The sequence below is a fragment of the Salvelinus alpinus genome, chromosome 4 (genome assembly GCF_045679555.1).
Source record: "Salvelinus alpinus chromosome 4, SLU_Salpinus.1, whole genome shotgun sequence".
Classification (NCBI taxonomy): domain Eukaryota; kingdom Metazoa; phylum Chordata; class Actinopteri; order Salmoniformes; family Salmonidae; genus Salvelinus; species Salvelinus alpinus.
The window spans coordinates 100,050,227-100,063,929 of NC_092089.1; the positions used below are offsets into that span (position 1 = coordinate 100,050,227).

The 13,703-nt window shown below is 44.3% G+C and overlaps 1 protein-coding gene across 10 annotated transcripts in view; it reads right to left on the reverse strand.

Annotated features, from left to right (window-relative positions):
* tnip1 (TNFAIP3 interacting protein 1) overlaps positions 1-13,703 on the reverse strand; it is a 59,817-nt gene that overhangs the window by 8,266 nt on the left and 37,848 nt on the right. For 4 of the 10 annotated variants that reach the window (XM_071399760.1, XM_071399759.1, XM_071399755.1 and 1 more), the window contains 10 exons: positions 13,433-13,580; positions 11,333-11,434; positions 10,984-11,049; positions 9,257-9,388; positions 5,872-6,000; positions 5,636-5,779; positions 4,334-4,459; positions 4,016-4,099; positions 3,252-3,470; positions 2,859-2,949 (listed from right to left, as the gene is read on the reverse strand). In XM_071399760.1, the coding sequence (XP_071255861.1) occupies positions 2,859-2,949; positions 3,252-3,470; positions 4,016-4,099; positions 4,334-4,459; positions 5,636-5,779; positions 5,872-6,000; positions 9,257-9,388; positions 10,984-11,049; positions 11,333-11,434; positions 13,433-13,580 (1,241 nt within the window). The remainder of the gene's footprint in view (positions 1-2,858; positions 2,950-3,251; positions 3,471-4,015; positions 4,100-4,333; positions 4,460-5,635; positions 5,780-5,871; positions 6,001-9,256; positions 9,389-10,983; positions 11,050-11,332; positions 11,435-13,432; positions 13,581-13,703) is intronic. The other 6 variants (XM_071399761.1, XM_071399756.1, XM_071399758.1 and 3 more) reach the window with 5 other exon arrangements.

A 13,703-nucleotide genomic window follows, 5' to 3' on the forward strand; every position in this document is an offset into this window, starting at 1 on the left:
CATGTGTGATTTCATGAAAGTTACATTTTTATAGTAATTTATTTGAATTTTGCGCTCTGCATTTTTACTGGCTTTTGGCCAAGTGGGACGTTAGCGTCCCACATATCCCAGAGAAGTTAATGGGGTGGAATGACCTCTGACCTCTTGACTTTTTGGTGAGGACTGATTACCCTCACTAGAAGGGCACAGCCAGAAGAGGACTGGCCACCCCTCATAGCCTGGTTCCTCTCTAGGTTTCTTCCTAGGTTTTGGCCTTTCTAGGGAGTTTTTCCTAGCCACCGTGCTTCTACACCTGCATTACTAGCTGTTTGGGGTTTTAGGCTGGGTGTCTGTACAGCACTTCGAGATATTAGCTGATGTACGAAGGGCTATATAAAATAAAATTGATTGATTGACTAGAAAGGCTATAGACATTGGGTGAGATTTAAATGTAATATGTAAACACTGATAAATTATAAACTTCTTCTAAATCATCATCAATAGTCCTGTGTGTGATTCGGACCATGACAGTGAGAGAACGCTGCCCCTGAATGACAGGAATCTTGTCTCTAGTCTATTTTATTATTTCCTTATGGGATACAATTATGTTTTTATGGAGTTATCAAGAGCTGTAATTCTAATTAGTTTATTTTTTATTTAACTGGCAGTGTTGTTTTTTGGGGGGATGCATGAATCACTATGGGAGTCGTGTGTCTAAAGGGGTGATTACCAGTCCCCTGGGGACCTTTGGTAAATATGCTAATTGATTTTGTTCACAGGCCTGCCTATAAAAATAAGAAATATGTTGGTAATGGTTGACAGTTACTCCAAATGGATTGAAGTTTTCCCCACCTCGAGTGACATATGAAGAAGTGTAGAGCGATTATATAAAGAAGTGTAGAGCGATTATATAAAGAAGTGTAGAGCGATTATATAAAGAAGTGTAGAGCGATTATATAAAGAAGTGTAGAGCGATTATATAAAGAAGTGTAGAGCGATTATATGAAGTGTATTGCAGCCGTTTTGTTTTTGTCTTGCTTCAATACAAATCTCACCAAATTTGGTCTGCTGTATAGTTGAGATTTCTCCCTAAGTATTAGTCCTCTGACTCCCTGACCCGGTCACTCTGCGGTGAGGTCATCGATATGATTAGGGAGTATAAGCCAATTTGCAAAAAATGGTTTCAACAGTGTGTTGTTATTCTCTTTGACATTTGTCTTAGAAGTTTGTATTAAGAACATTAGTAGTAGTAATAGTTGGTCATACAGTGCATCGTTTGTCTGGATTTCCTGAATCAGAAATGCCCTAAACTAAACGGTTGTTCTGGTTGGTCCTCTCTCTCCCAAGCTTATGGCGAAGGTGGCCACAGATGGAAGGGATAATTTGACCAAGAACAGTTTGAGCCTCACCCCCTCTAACCGGCTGAAGTAATGGCGTTCACTATGGCCCTTCCCCATTTCTATCATGAGACCTGAGTCCGAGCCAGCAAACTGTACACAGCATTCAGCTGATAGCTATCAACTGCCTTTTTTCTCAGTAGTGCAACATGAGTCCACGTGGAGTGAGCATGGAGAGAGAGCCCATCCAAACTTCTCTCATGCTGCTGGTGTACTGCTAGGAAAATGGACCAGGACCGTAAAAGATGGTGGTGAGAGATTCGTCTGCTTGGGAAAATCAGACTATTCCCCAGATATTGAAAGAAAAATTGGGAAAATATCAAGGGCCATCCACTTTGAACATGTTAGACATGTGTGCCATTGGGAGGACTAACTGTAAAGCTTTCTGAATAAGAAAATGAAGAAAACGCCAAAAGATTAAGTGCCGTGAAGGAGGGGGGGGGGGGGGGGGGTGTTCAACCGGGCCGTAATTGATTTAGGCTTGCCCAAAATTGTTTATTTGGGGTATCAGGTTGATTGTGGAGGTCTGCACACTACAGAATTGATAGTAAATTTAGACTAAGAATGCATTGAGATACCAGTCTGTCATTACCACAAATAGGGGCCGCGATGAGAAAAGTGAATGCTAGAAATATAAGATGAATATACTGTATGTCAATGTAAATGTACATTCTGCCAGTATCAGTGTGTGCTAAATTGAGGGTCTGAAATTAAAGCGATAGAACCAACGTGAAGCACTAAGGACTGTCATTCTACATGTGGGTTGATTCATTTACCAATAGTTCTAATTATGATTTGGAAAAGTGAGGCTTCTAGAGAGACAGAGCCACTAAAATGTGAGGAGAGCCACTAGACTGAAGCTTGAGCTAGCTAACCTTGCCCCAATCTCATTCTGATCAAGGTTGGTGTGAAACTGTTATAAACATGTGTTCTCACTCTTCCCTGTGAAAGTCAATATGGTTTCTCGGTCGTGTGGAACATGCGAGTGATCATTGTTCCAGATGAGGGATTGTTGGAAACTGAATAATTGACTTGAGCAAGTTTTTAGTATGTTTATATAACTATATAAAGTGGAGCAATTCATGTGTTATGGGTTAGATGGAATTATTTATTGTGCAAATAGAGGCCAGAGGCAAAGAACAAAATGGGCTGCAGCTTGTGTTTTTTTGCTTAGTTTGCCTAATTGTGTTTTTAACATGCTGTGTATGTGTGTGTATTTATGATCTATTAACGGGAGTGAATCTAAGTTGAACCTTTATTATGATGTTAGTATTACCATACTAATTAGATTGTACAACCCAGAATGAAGGGTTTGAAGCGATGAAGTGTCTGGTTTTGTGTTGATTTCCCTTACTTTAATAGAAGTATAGAACCTTTTTGATAGAAGCTATAAATCTAAAAATGGCAATTTCCACGAATTTTGGAAATGTTACCAGAATTTTTCAACCCTTTTCCCATTGGCCATAATTTGTGTCAACATACCCGTGTTCTCTGGAGGTGGTCTGGATCCTTCCCCGGCTCCGGGTCCCCTGGAGCCTCTGGGCTGGGGGAACGATTGCTGCCACGGGTTTCCCTGATGGACCAAAGCAGAACAGAGAGCACAATGTCAGTCAATCACATTTTATTCATATAGTCCTTTTTACATAAGTTGTCACAAAGTGCCTTACAGTAACCCGGCCTAAGCCTCCAAAGAGCAAGTAGCTGCTTACTGGTAAGGGGGAAAAGCTCCTCTGTCAGCAGCTATGATCTAAGAGTAGCGGCTAGGGGTCCATTTGGGATTAGGTTACCATATTCACTAGGAACCAAACGGACCGACTACCTGAACTAGTCCAATAAGAAACACGTAATTTTTCGCTGATATATTGTGATACGGACCCTTACCGTTGTGAGGGGTGGGAAGTCGCCACGTCCCGGTGGCGCTACGCCGCCGGCAGAAACTGTTGGGTTGGTGGGTATCCTGGGGTGTATTGGCCAGCCGTCCAGCCCTCCTCCTGGAGCCACCTGCACAAAGGGACCACAGTAGGGAGGGCTCAGAGGGCCGTTCATGGTGCCTGAGGAGGGGTCTGAGGTACGCCTCTCCTGCTGCTGCTGGCCCTACCAGGGAACACAGGGACACACACCTCGGTAACCCCGGTCAGAGTAATGCAGGGCAAGCAGGCAGGTAGAGGAAGCACAGCGCCCAGTCACTTGGATTTCACGCAACAGATCTAGTTGATCTACGTCTGGAAATACGGTGGGGTTGTTTTCAGCCAGGCAGAGGAATGTTCCAGTAGTTTTGAGATATAAGATACTAGTTTTGAGATATAACTGGAGTAAAGCACAGCCCTAGTTGGTGCTCCTCAAAACAGAGTGGAAGGAAGTGAAGCGCAGCACACAGACATTTTTACTCATCTAAATCAGGAGAAAATCCATCCTATTGCTGTCATTATTTCAAAAAGAGGTCTAAGTGCTAGGTGAAACTAGACTGATAGGTTTACCACCACAGCCATGTGAAGACAAGCCCCGTCTGTCTGTTGGACTGAGGGGTTAGCCTATAATACCTGTGCTAATTGACTAGGTTCACCACAGCCATTTGAAGCCAAGCTAAACCGGTCTATACTGGGAGATGAGAAGGGACTTAGGCCTGGTGACTACAGTACCTGTTTATGATGCTGCATCTGTAGTCTCTCCAGCTTGCATCTCTCTGTTCTCTCTCTCTGACACTCGTTCTGGGCCTGGTGAAGCTGAGCGGAACAAACCAACTCAAATGTATGAACAGACATCAGGAAAACCCACACATGGGAGGTGGAGGAGATGAGAACCTCCCTATTCAATGCAAAGTGCTGTGAAACAGTCTGTGTCCCAAGTGGCACCATCTTCCCTATACAGTGCACTACTTTTGACCAGGGCCCACAGCATTGTGCACCTACATAGGGAATAGAGTGCCATTTAGGACACAGCAGAAAGCAGCTCCTAACCTGATTGGTGAGGTTGGTCATCTGACCCTGCAGCCTCTCCACCTGTCTCCTCAAGTCCTCCTTTTCCTCGTTCATTCGTTCCCTGTCGCTCCGCTCTTTCCTGAAGTCCTCCTCAAAGATCTTCACCTGAGAGAGTAGATGCAGGATAATTACCTCGGATACTAAGTTGGTGAGTTACACTTTTTTCCGGAAGACCTGGCACACCAGGTACGTGAAATCAAATACAATTTTTATTCTCACATGTGCAGAATACAACAGGTGTAGTAGACCGTACCATGAAATGCTTACTTATTACAAAATAAACTAACAATAACGAGGCTATATACACAGGGGATACTGAGTCAATGTGTGGGGGTACAGGTTAGTTGAGGTAATTTGTCCATGTAGGTAGATGCATAGATAGTAAACACTGACTAGCAGCAGTAGGGGTGTCAATGCAAATAGTCTGGGTGGCCATTTGATTAATTGTTCAGCAGTCTAATGGCTTGGGTGTAGAAGCTGTTATGAGCCTTTTGGACCTAGACTTGCACACATTGAGAGAGAGGTTGTTGTCCTGGCACCACACTGCCAGGTCTCTGACCTCCTCCCTATAGGCTGTCTCATCATTGTCGGTGATCAGGCCTACCACCGTTGTGTCGTCTGCAAACTTAATGATGGTGTTGGAGTCGTGCGCGGCCACGCAGTCGTGGGTGAACAGGGAGTACAGGAGGGGACTAAGCACGCACCCCTGAGGGGCCCCTGTGTTGAGGATCATCGTGGCAGATGTGCTGTTGCCTACCCTTACCACCTGGGGGTGGCCCGTCAGGAAGTCCAGGATCCAGTTGCAGAGGTAGGTGTTTAGTCCCAGGGTCCTTAGCTTAGTGATGAGCTTTGTGGGCACTATGGTTTTGAACGCTGAGCTGTAGTCAATGAATAGCATTCTCACATAGGTGTTCCTTTTGTCCAGGTGTGAAAGGGCAGTGTGGAGTGCAATTGAGATTTCATATTCTGTGTATCTGTAGGGGCGGTATGCGAATTGGAGTTGGTCTAGGGTTTCTGACATGATGGTGTTGTGAGCCCATGACCAGCCTTTCAAAGCACTTCGTGACTACAGACGTGAGTGCTACGGGGCGGTAGTCATTTAGGCAAGTTACCTTCGCGTTCTTGGGCACAGAGACTATGGTGGTCTGCTTGAAACATGTAAGTATTACAGACTCGGTCAGGGATAGGTTGAAAATGTCAGTAAAGACACTTGCCAGTTGGTCCATGAAATATAGCCAATCACTGAACTGGATCAATTAGCTCAGAAAGTGTCTGACTGACCTGTTCCATTAACACTGCTATCTGGGTGAGCAGCTCCTGCCTCCTCAAGTTACTAGGCCCGTCACCGTGGTTACCACTGGCGCCCTGGACCGGTGGCTGCTGGGAGGAGGGGGGAGGGTGCAGGTTCAAGGCCTCCTCTAGAGCCTGAAGGGTGGCAGGGGGAGACAGAGTAAGTTAGATAACACACACACACACACAGTACACACAGAGTGTAAACACACACACACAGTACTGACCCTGTTGAGGCGCTGTATCTCTTTCTCCTGGTACTCTCTCTGTTTACTGAGGGGCAGCAGCTGATCCTGCAGGTAACGAACCTTCTGCTTTAACTCTGTGGTCTCAGAGTTCAGACACTCCTTCTCCCCCTGAAAACATTCATACAACAACATTGGCACAACCTGCTTCAACTCCACTGTTTCAGAGTTCATTCACAGTTTTAATCCAGACTGAATGGATGTGAAAGTCAGACGAGTAATGTTCCATGTGTCAGAGACTGTCAGGTTAAAGTTGACCTGACGGTAACCTAATGGTGACCTATCAATAACATGATATCATAGGAAAACATCATCCGGGCATGTTTTTAAAAAAAGGTCAAAATGTCACAGTAGCTGCCGTTTTTCTCCGTTTTTTTTCAGTCAATGGGAAAAGCTGTGTCCGAGGGTTGATGTTTTTCTCCTTTGTCTTTCTCTCTCTCTACCTCATTCTCTTCCCTCCCTCCTTTCACCCCTTCGTCACACTCTCCCCCTCTTCTCCTTTCCCTTCCTCAAACCTGTCTGTTGACCTCTCAACGTCAGCAAGACAAAAGGAGCTGATCGTGGACTACTGGAAACGGAGGGTCGAGCACATCCCCATTCACATCAACGGGGCTGTAGTGGAGCGGGTCGAAAGTTTCAAGTTCCTCAGTGTCCACATTACCTAGGACCGATCATGGTCCAAACACAACACAGTCGTTAAGAGGGCAACGCCTCTTCCCCCTCAGGAGGCTGAAAAGATTTGGCATGGGCCCTTAGATCCTCAAAAATGTTCTACAGCTGCACATTGAGAGCATCTTGACTGGCTACATCACTGCTTGGTATGACAACCATAAGGAGTTACAGAGTGTAGTGCGTGCGGCCCAGTTCGCTCTGCTACCGCACAGCAAGTGGTACCGGAGCGCCAAGTCTGGGACCAAAAGGCTCCTGAACAGCTTCTATCCCCCAAGCCATAAGACTGCTGAACAGTTAGTCAAGTGCCTACGCTGACTATCTGCACGGTCTCTCTTGCAACGGCTCTATGCACACTCACTGGACTTTACCCACACATAATACACAACACCCACGCTGCTGCTACTGTTTATTATCTATCCTGATTTTACCTCGTCACTTTTACCCGTACCTACACCGCCTTCAGAAAGTATTTTCCCCACATTTTGTTATTTCAGCCTGAATTTAAAATGTATTACATTTAGATTGTTGTCCCTGGCCTACACACACACACATAAAATACCCAATAATGTCTAAGTGGATTTTTTTTTTTTTTTTTTTTTTTTTTTTTTAAAACAGGTACAAAATTATCTATATCACAGTAAAACGAGTCCTATATCGACATAACCTGAAAGGCCGCTCAGCAAGGAAGAAGCCACTGCTCCAAAACTACCATAAAAAAGCCAGACTACAGTTTGCAACTGCACATGGGGGCAAAGATCATACTTTTTGGAGAAATGTCCTCTAGTTTGATGAAACAAAAATAGAACTCTTTGGCCATAATGACCATCGTTATGCTTGGAGGAAAAAGGGGGATGTTTGCAAGCCGAAGAACACCATTCCAACCGTGAAGCACGGGGGTGGCAGCATCATGTTGTGGGGGTGCTTTGCTGCAGGAGGGACTGGTGCACTTCACAAAATAGATGGCATCATGAGGAAGAAAAATGATGTGGATATATTGAAGCAACATCTCAAGACATCAGTCAGGAAGTTAAAGCTTGGTCGCAAATGGGTCTTCCAAATGGACAATGACCCCAAGCATACTTCCAAAGTTGTGGCAAAATGGCTTAAGAACAACAAAATCAAGATATTGGAGTGGCCATCACAAAGCCCTGACCTCAATACCATTGAAATAATGTGGGCAGAACTGAAAAAGCGTGTGCGAACAAGGATGTCTACAAACCTGACTCCGTTACACCAGCTCTGTCAGGAGGAATGGGTCAAAATTCACCAAACTTATTGTGGGAAGCTTGTGGAAGGCTACCCGACACGTTTGACCCAAGTTAAACAATTTAAAGTCAATGCTACCAAATACAAATTGAGTGTATGTAAACTTCTGACCCATTGGGAATGTGATGAAAAAAATAAAAGCTGAAATAAATCACTCGTATATTATTCATATTTCATATTCTTAAAATAAAGTGGTGATCCTAACTGACCTAAGACAGGGAGGTAGGTAGCCTTGTGGTTAGAGCGTTGGGCCAGTAACCGAAAGGTTGCTGGATCGAATCCCCGAGCTGACAAGGTAAAAATCTGTCGTTCTGCCCCTGAACAAGGCAGTTAACCCACTGTTCCTAGGCCGTCATTGTAAATAAGAATTTATTCTTAACAGACTTGCCTAGTTAAATAACGTTTTTTTTTTTTTTTTATAGACAGACCTGAAAGCCAGATCAGTGGCAGAGTGACCGACTGCTAGGCAGGCAGCTTCAAGTCAATTTAATGGACCAATATCCTCTTCAGAATTGAAAACCGCAAGACCATTCTATCCAATGGAGGTAAGAAATGCCTGTGTCGATTCGAAACCGCCCATATGACCTCCAATTACGTCACTTCCTGTAACTCGCAGGAAGCTGAAATTCAATGTCCTGCAAGGCCAGACCAGGGGCCAGACCAGGGGCCAGACCAGGGGCCATTCTTTAAACCAAAAGTGCTAACGAACAACAGCCTGATTTATGAAAGGACAGAACCACTGGAGCCAGTCGTTTTACAAATGATGCTGACAGACCAGGGGAGAGGGACTGCCACTTCTCATTGAAGCCATGAACTTCAAGGCTTCCCATGGCATAGTTTTCAGAAAACAGAATCCCCATTATAGTGAATGGGAAAACAGCTATTCGTGGTCAATCTTGAGAGAATCATGTTTTTTTATTTTTTATATATATAAAAAATAATAACTGCACATACAAGGATAATTCAGTTGCTACTGGTAGCCTAGCAATACCTCGCTCGTCCCTCAACTTGAGATAATCAATGAGAGTGGGTAGCACTGAGCTAGCCTACCTACGTCACTTCCTGGAGTAGCTTAATCTGTGCATGTTATGTCTACATAAATCTATGACTTCCTTGGCTTCAAATGTGCTATTGAGTCCATTCATATACAGTCGTTGTGACAAACAGACAGGTGAGAGACACTCAATGGACCGTGGCTGAGTGGGCTGGAGCGGTTCTCCTCCACACATGTGTTCCCAGCAGTGAAGACCGCACTCTCACACACACACACACACACACACACACACACACACACACACACACACACACACACACACACACACACACACACACACACACACACACACACACACACACACACACACGTGTTGGGTTTGTATACGTCTTCAGGACATTGTTGGGTCTGTACTAGGTTTCTGTGTGTTCTCACCTGTACGTTCTCGATCTTGGACTTGGCGAGCAGCAGCTTCTTATCGTAGTCCCGCTGCCTCTGTTCTCGCTCTGCCTCCAGCTCCTGCACGGCCTTCTGGGAGTCCGCCAGCCTCTGACGCAGGTCTGTGATCTGATTTTTTTTTGGGGGGGGGGGGGGTTCAAACTGTTTTTAAAACAGGGAGTATTGGTGTCTTTTCAACGAGACAAACAGATTATCATTTCATATAGAGATGATTGGAGTAGCAGAGAAAGTAACAGTGACCTGGGTTAGAGCAGGTCTATGCAGTTACACAGGGCTGTGTTAGCGTATAGACCCACAGACCCAGCCAAATGACGAAACTATATGTTGAGCCGTTTGGGGGTTAGATTCTAGGGTAATTTTCCCTCATATATTTTGGGGGGGACACTGAGCAAATTTCAGGTTTACTAAGTGCAAACTTGAACGCTGTGAAAATTCTGTGCAACGTCCGGTGTGCGTTTACTGTGAACACTAAGGCTGTACCTGCTTTAAGTTAGTTATAACTAGTGTTGCATGGTATACTGGTACCACGGTAATATCACGGTACCAAAACGTCATGATACCAAACATTTTAGAAAACCGTAGTACCGTTTCATATGATACTACCAACTTTTTCAGCCTTACCGATCTAAAGAACCTGCTGGCGCCTGGTATAATATGTTATTAAAGTCAGTTTGGTTTGTAAAGTCAGTTGGATTTCAGCAACAGCCTCTAGTCTCTTGTATGCGCCGTTCCAATAATAACCAATTCACGGTTATGTCACGTGTGGCAGCTGAACTCAATTGAATTTACCACAGGTGGACTTCAAGTTGTAGAAACGTCTCAACGGTGATCAATGGAGAGAAAAAAATGCACCTGAGCTCAATTTCAAGTCTCATAGAAAAAGGTCTGAAAACTTAAGGTTTCTGTTTTGTTTATACATTTGCCCCCCCAAAAAACAACTTGTTTTTGCTTTGTCATTATGGGATAGTGTGTGTAGATTCAAAAAAAAAAAAAAAAAAAAAAAAGTCAAGGGGTCTGAAAACTTTCAGAATGCACCGAATGTGTAAACACCGCATAGTAAACAAGACTGTACCTCGGGTTACTACGTGTAAACAAGACTGTACCTCGGGTTACTACGTGTAAACAAGACTGTACCTCGGGTTACTATGTGTAAACAAGACTGTACCTCGGGTTACTATGTGTAAACAAGACTGTACCTCGGGTTACTATGTGTAAACAAGACTGTACCTCGGGTTACTATGTGTAAACAAGACTGTACCTCGGGTTACTATGTGTAAACACCGCATAGTAAACAAGACTGTACCTCGGGTTACTATGTGTAAACAAGACTGTACCTCGGGTTACTATGTGTAAACAAGACTGTACCTCGGGTTACTATGTGTAAACAAGACTGTACTTCGGGTTACTATGTGTAAACACCGCATAGTAAACAAGACTGTACCTTGTGTAAACACCGCATAGTAAACAAGACTGTACCTCGGGTTACTATGTGTAAACACCGCATAGTAAACAAGACTGTACCTCGGGTTACTATGTGTAAACACTGCATAGTAAACAAGACAACACCATTTCCATCAAGTTACTATGAGTGTTTTCAGATAATCTCTTCTATATTACGTATTCCATACAAAGCTGTTTACTACGAGGTGGTGTGTGTGTGTGTGTGTGTGTTAGTGCGAGTGTTTTCGTGTGAGATAACGTACCTTCTGTTCAAACTGTGACTTCATCGAGTTCCACTGGACATCCCACTGCTTGTTCACTTCCAGTACCTGTTATCATCATCACAACGGAAATATGACTGAAACCAATACGTCATTTATACATTTTTCACAGACTTCCCAAAAACGAAACAGGACACCTAATCAAGGGTGAGTTTCAAATGGCACCTTATTTCCTATATAGTGCACTACTATGTATGGACCCTGGTGAAAAGTAGTGCACTATAAAGAGAATAGGGTGGCATTTGATCTGCAACCCATACATTTTTTTTCTCTCACAAAGACCTTTCCATGTGGAAAGAGGACAGCTGATGTAACATTGAGAGGGACTCACATCTTTCCTCTGCTTCTCTAGAAGCTTGATCTTCTTCTCGTATGCCTCTGGGTCACAGGGCTTGGCCGGGGCTTTCTCCTTCTCTGTGGCATTCCCACTCTGCTGTAGGACAGGGATATAAAACATGACGATTCTTAAAAAGGAATAATCCACTCAAACTATTTTTGGTTTGTCCCCTGTTGATACAGTCCCAAAATGTTTTTTTCTTTCTTTCTTTCATGTCAGCAATCACATTGTCAAGATACGGCCCAGTACATCCCCGGGGTCAAGCTTCCTGCCATCCAGGACCTCTATACCAGGCGGTGTCAGAGGAAGGCCCCAAAAAATTGTCAAATACTCCAGCCACCCCAGTCATAGACTGTTCTCTCTGCTACCGCACGGCAAGCGGTACCGGAGCACCAAGTCTAGGTCCAAAAGGCTTCTAAACAGCTTCTACCCCCAAGCCATAAGACTCCTGAACATCTAATGAAATGGCTACCCAGACTATTTGCATTGTCTCCGCCCCCCCTCTCTTTTACACTGCTGCTACTCTCTGTTATTATCTATGCATAGACACTTTAATAACTACCTATATGTACATAATACCTCAATTACCTCGACACCAGTGCCCCTGCACATTGTACCGGTACCCCCTGTATATAGCCTCCACATTGACTCTGTACCGGTACCCCCTGTATATAGCCTCCACATTGACTCTGTACCGGTACCCCCTGTATATAGCCTCCACATTGACTCTGTACCGGTACCCCCTGTATATAGTCTCCACATTGACTCTGTACCGGTACCCCCTGTATATAGCCTCCACATTGACTCTGTACCGGTACCCCCTGTATATAGCCTCCACATTGACTCTGTACCGGTACCCCCTGTATATAGCCTCCACATTGACTCTGTACCGGTACCCCCTGTATATAGCCTCCACATTGACTCTGTACCGGTACCCCCTGTATATAGCCTCCACATTGACTCTGTACCGGTACCCCCTGTATATAGCCTCCACATTGACTCTGTACCGGTACCCCCTGTATATAGCCTCCACATTGACTCTGTACCGGTACCCCCTGTATATAGCCTCCACATTGACTCTGTACCGGTACCCCCTGTATATAGCCTCCACATTGACTCTGTACCGGTACCCCCTGTATATAGCCCTACTATTGTTATTTACTGCTGCTCTTTAATTATTTGTTGTTCTTATCTCTTTTTGTTGTTGTTGGTATTTTCTTAAAACTGCACTGTTGGTTAAGGGCTTGTAAGTCAGCATTTCACTGCAAGGTCTACACCTGTTGTATTCAGCATTTCACTGTAGGGTCTACTACACCTGTTGTATTCAGCATTTCACTGTAGGGTCTACACCTGTTGTATTCAGCATTTCACTGTAGGGTCTACACCTGTGGTATTCAGCATTTCACTGTAGGGTCTACACCTGTGGTATTCAGCATTTCACTGTAAGGTCTACAACTGTTGCATTTGGCGTATGTGACAAATACAATTTGATATAAGACTTTCAAAATGCAAATGATCACTGGCCACATTACGATGATGCATTTTGCAATACATTTATTTTAAACATCATTCACAGAGCCCACTCTGCAACAGGGCAGGGCTATGAAACATTGCTCTTAAATTCCGTGCACTACTACTACAGATCACCATTTATACAAGTCGTGAATAAAAATATATATATTTGAAAAAAGCATTTGCAAGAAAGTCCTGGGAAGTCGCTCACAGACATTCTACACGGACCAATGAGACAATGAGAATTATCACACACCAACAGTACAGTAGTACTACAATGTGATATGAAAATGGGGAAGTCAGTCACATCCTCCTACTGTACAGTAAGTGAGGATGCGATAAACATGCTAACTGTTCCACTACTGTGATGCCTGGCAATGGTCTGACTCATACTGACAACACCCAATATGGAAACTAGAGTATTTAAATCTAAAGTATTTACTGTAACAGCACACATAATTAAATGATGCTGTGGCTTCCTAGACATCTATGCTGATCATTTCCCCCTTTCTCTCTCCCAGCTTTTAATCCTCTGAACCAGACAGGTGCCCTTCCATCCATTCTGCCACAGGATTTCCATACCTTCTGTGGTGTGCTGACCTCCATCTTGGATCTAACGCTGGCAGTTTCCTCTTTCACCACATCTTCTTTGGCTTCTGGCTGCCCCTCGCTCTCTGCTGCGGTCTCTCCTCCTCCCGTTACCAGCTCTTTTAGCTTCAGGTTCTCCTGTCTGCAGTGACCAGAGAGTGAAAGCAAGGTTAGTGTTACTCTGCAGTTACAGAGATATCTAGAATATCTATCCCAGTGTTTAGTAGAGTAATGTGCAGCTTGGCAGAGCCCTAGGATATCCTCT